A 4,544-nucleotide genomic window follows, 5' to 3' on the forward strand; every position below is an offset into this window, starting at 1 on the left:
AACATGACGATGTATCGAGCCCAGGGAGTGGCTTCCCACAGGTATTCGGACAGCGTGGAGTTGATTCGCTTCACCAATGTGCGACCTCTGTAAGTGGAGTGGAGGACGGGTGGGGGAAAAAAGTGGGGAGTGGCAGGCAGCCACGTGTTTGGAGGGGAAGGCAAAGGGGGAGCAAGGAGGAGGATAGTACGGAGCATCTAGCCTTGGAACTCCAATTCAGATCCAGAAAACCCAGATCTAGCGTACCATGGACTCAGGCCGCGTCCTGCCAGAATCCACACCCGCCTCAACCTCCCTCCCCGCTCCCTTTCTGCCCCTCCCTTCGTCCATTCCCGCCTTCCTGACCGTTATCGCCAAAGGACCAAAGGCACCGCCTTTCCGCCCCTCCCTACCTTCCAGGAGCTCCAGCCCCAAGACGGAGGTGATGGGCAGGAGGTTCAGCTCATCACCCCCGTCTTCTACCCCATCAGCCCAGCCTTAACGCCCGACTCCTCCCACAAACTCCCCACCTCCTCCCACAAATCCCCCCGCCGACCTCCTCCCAGCCCCCCAGGGTCCCCCCTTCCTCCTACCCACCGCAGATGTGAGTACACAGCCGTGTATGTGTTCGAGGAGGCCTCCCCCGTAATGGCGGCCTGGTTGGCCTGGATGCGCGCGGCCGCCTTGTCGAAGACACTCATGTAAGCCGGAAAAGAGCCGTCGTAGCGACCGGGCCGCTTCACGCGAACAGGGTACGCGGACTCGTCCCAAAAGTGGGGTCCCTTCGCGCATTTGTATGTATGTATGATAGCATGTACGCAGGCAGGGCAAGCCGGCAGACAGGGCAGGGCGGGGCAGCCGAAAAGGGTTGGGTGTCGCGGCGGCGGCGGTAGGACTGGATGGGGCGTATTGGGGTCAAAGGGGGGAAGCAACGCATGTATGGGCTCGTGTGCGGTTCAGTCGAGGTTCTAACCAAATCAGGTGCGGTAGGTCCCGGTATGAAAATCCATGATAGGAAGAAGACTATCCTTAGAAAGAGGAGGGAAACAGCCCTAAGTAGTGGTAGTAGTAATAGTAACAGTATTAGGGCTATCCGCCGCAAGAGGAGGGCGACGGGGAGGGAGGACCTGTTCTTGGGGGCTCTACGGTGGCACATCTGCACCCTGTCTATCGGGCACACACATACACACAGGTGGTCGCTGCAGACAGCAGGCAGGTGATCCATAAGCGGTTATCTCACGCACATACACCGCCTACCACCAGGACCTTTTACATCCCGTGCCTTGTGGTCCTAGGCCCTGTGGTCTTAGGCCCCAGCCACGGGAACTGGATCCTGGATCTAAATATGGGCCCCAACTGAGCAGTCCCACCTTCCAAGAGCAGTCAATCATATCTGGGTGTTCCGTGAGGCGGTTATACAGGTCGGTTGTCCCGCATTTGGAAACTCCCAGTATTTGGAAATAAGGTAGGCACTTGACGTGCCATCTTGTGTCCTGTAGCCGATAGGGAGAGGGGTGTACTGTGCGAGTCGGCTGGGGGACGAGAGCGGCAAGATGAGCTGGGGACGAGCGGCCATGGGCAAGTTTAAGTAGGGAGGAATCCGACTCGAACCGATCTCCGCGCTGAAAGCTTGCTCACCAACAGGGGTTCCGGTATTTTGTGTCATAGCTCGACGGGAGGGCGACGAAAGTGTCCCTAGCAGCGGCCTCGATTTCCGGGTAATTCGGCAAGTGCGTATGCGCCTTCCAAATGTCGTTCACGTGGTAGTTCGGCACCTTCACCTGTGTTTCAACATGGCGTTCATGGCGAATTCATGGCTTCGCCGGTCTTCAGGAAGAAGCAACGCAACATACAGACCTGAGGTGCAAGGTAGCTCGACGGATTGACGTTCACGCCATCTGAGAACACGTTTTGAAGGTGCAAGCTTAGGAAGACGCAGAGAGTTACAATCGTTGTACGCAGTTTACTGTTCATTTTGCTTGCTTCTACGGTCATCCCTGCCTTAACTCCTAGGCTGATTCAGAAGTTCTCAAAGGCCTCATACGTATATGCGATGCTAAAGAGAGGAGATCGATGTGAAGGTGAAACCAGTCGCAAACCGCGTTCAAGTTCGATCATCAAAGAAGTCAGCCAAAGCACAAGCTATTGCGCAGGTCAGTAAAAGATCTATCCAACTGCATAATAGCAGTTCGCCATATTCAAGGACTGTGCAAAACAATCAGGTAGCTAGCTGTTCACGTACGGCTGTTCCGTAGTGAGAGTGGGAGAGACGAATGCAGATGACCGTCATGTGTACCCTGCCTATATCACCGCGTCTGCGCTGGGATCTCACGTTACAAAATGTCGATGCAGATGGTACCTCAATCGACAGTTATCGCCTCACGTCAAAGGTTCCAGTTGGACTACAACTCGAGGACTCATGCTTACGGGTTTTACGGGTTTATTGCGGAGTCGTGTTTTTCTAGCGCTTACTGTCCAGCCAGCCCTGGAGCGAGCATCAAACTAATTGTCAGCACGTATAGCAACCCAAGCCCAAGCGCCCATGCCGTAATACCAGCTGTCGTATGTGTCTCCTGCATCCAGCGTACGGCACCCCAACAAGCCGAGCGATCGGGCACAATCTTTGTGGCCGCATACATGATCATCCAAACCAACGAATTCCCACGATATTCCAGTCGAAAAGGGCAGATGCTTATCATGCGTCTGTTATGCATCAGCATGCAGCAAAACAACCATGGCCTTTCGTTGCGAAATAGGAACGAACCTGAATCCAGAAAAACCGACCAACATGCCATTAACCACGCAATCACGTTAACATGGGTTGAGGAGGGTTAACGAGTGCACTCTGCGCCGTTCACACAGCCAGCCATTCCCTTCTTCCCCACCCCACCACCAACCATACCGTTGCACGCCCTGTCTCATTTCTAGCTCCCCACCAGCCCCGTCTGCCCATCAATCTCACGACCCAGCCGCCCCTCATCCTCGCACGCAGCCCCCCTCAACCTTGCGCGACTCGCAGCCACTAAAAGCCACTAAAAGACATCCCCCAAACTTTAACTCTCTTGTTCTACTCAGCTGTGCGTTTTCGCGCTTAACAACCACATCGATGGTTAAAACCCCCCAGTCAAATCAAAGCCTTAAAACTGAAAGCCCTCCTTCCAGGCCTCATTTTAGACGTCGCATCAAAGTCCAGGTTCGATAGCACATAGCACACAGCATGGGTGGTGTCGGCCTATCCGTCGGCCTATCAGTCGGCGACACGGCGCAGGAAAAGCGACAACAGATGCCACCTTCAGGGGGACATGCTCAAGCAACCACCAACACCGAAGTACTGCAGACCGGCTTGAGAAAGGGAAAAAGACAGCTAAAAGACAGAAAAACAATTTCACGTAGCTGCTCAAGGACCTCGTGCGTTGCTGTTCGTTGTTCACATGTGTATAACATCCTCCTCCCTTGGCGAGGAGGCATTTACTCAATATTTATCAAGCCAGCAAGATCCCTACAGGACGCACACACACACACGCACACATACACACGCGCACACATACACCCCCACACACACACAAACGAATTCTTCAAGGAGGGAGCCCCCCAGGGACCCTCTCTCGCCTTTCCCCCTCTCCCACAATCCCCTTGCCTGGAACCCAACAACATCCAACTAGCAGTTGACAGTTGGCGGTTTCCGCTGTCATTTTATAAAACCCTAAGTCCCAACACCATGAACAACACTGACCCAAACCCGCCTCAGCCCCGGGATTCAGTTTACTACAGGCACTACAGGCAATCCTAGAATTCAGTTTACTACCACTACAGGCAATCCTAGAATAGCAGCTATTATCGGAGACTGAGCTTGTCTGTGTTGGAAGGATTGTTGAGATGATGCGCGCAGTCATTGCCACCACGGGTGTTCGCAGCCCCCGCCGCCGCCGCTGCCGCCGCCGCCGCCCCAGTCGGTTGCTGCTGCTGCTGCAGCCGCCGCCACTCCTGGAACAACTGCCATTCCGCCGGGGTCACACCTGACGGCGGCGGCGGCGCCGCCGATGCCGCTACCGCTACCGGTACTGCCGCCGCGTTGCCGTGGTCAGAGGGCCGCTGCGACACGTTGCCGCTGCGTGGCGATGCTAAACGGTGATCCACTGGCATAGTGCCCTTCGGAGACTCCTGAGCGCTACACCTCACGTCCGTCGCGCCGCCGCCGCCGCCGCCGCTGCCGCCGGCTTCCACGACGCCTGCCGTGGGTGGCCCGCGAGCTCGCTTCCGTGGCCGCTCGCCGTCCGTCAAACCGCCAGCCATCTCTGCGCGCGAGCCGCCGCCGCGACGCGGTCCTGTATTGCCTGTTTTGGCATTGGCGCCGCGAGACCGCTTCCCACATTCCAAGTCCTCGGACCATGCTGCTGCGCGGCGTTGTCGCCGCTTGCTGTGTTTCATATCGCTGCTGCCCCGCGACCGACTCTTGTGCCTAATTTTGCCATCGCCGCCGTGCCGTACGTGTACTGTACGGCGCTCTTCGCCGCTGCGGTGATCCGTACAGTGTTGGTGACCTCTGTATCCAACGCTCCCGCCAA

The 4,544-nt window shown here is 56.4% G+C and overlaps 2 protein-coding genes across 2 annotated transcripts in view; both read right to left on the bottom strand.

Annotated features, from left to right (window-relative positions):
- Positions 1–2,063, bottom strand: part of VOLCADRAFT_107156 (uncharacterized protein) — a gene marked incomplete at its 3' end in the record, with an annotated part of 4,589 nt that extends 2,526 nt beyond the window's left edge. The window contains exons 1-5 of the mRNA XM_002956260.1: positions 1,837–2,063; positions 1,618–1,760; positions 1,453–1,537; positions 577–761; positions 4–87 (exon numbers count right to left, since the gene is read on the bottom strand). Of these exons, the coding sequence (XP_002956306.1) occupies positions 4–87; positions 577–761; positions 1,453–1,537; positions 1,618–1,760; positions 1,837–1,974 (635 nt within the window). The 5' untranslated portion in view covers positions 1,975–2,063. The remainder of the gene's footprint in view (positions 1–3; positions 88–576; positions 762–1,452; positions 1,538–1,617; positions 1,761–1,836) is intronic.
- A 1,750-nt stretch (positions 2,064–3,813) lies between these two features.
- VOLCADRAFT_97244 (uncharacterized protein) overlaps positions 3,814–4,544 on the bottom strand; it is a gene marked incomplete at both ends in the record, with an annotated part of 18,422 nt that continues 17,691 nt past the window's right edge. The window contains one exon of the mRNA XM_002956261.1: positions 3,814–4,272. Within this exon, the coding sequence (XP_002956307.1) occupies positions 3,814–4,272 (459 nt within the window). The remainder of the gene's footprint in view (positions 4,273–4,544) is intronic.

The sequence above is a fragment of the Volvox carteri genome (genome assembly GCF_000143455.1).
Source record: "Volvox carteri f. nagariensis unplaced genomic scaffold VOLCAscaffold_59, whole genome shotgun sequence".
NCBI classification, from domain to species: Eukaryota; Viridiplantae; Chlorophyta; class Chlorophyceae; order Chlamydomonadales; family Volvocaceae; genus Volvox; species Volvox carteri.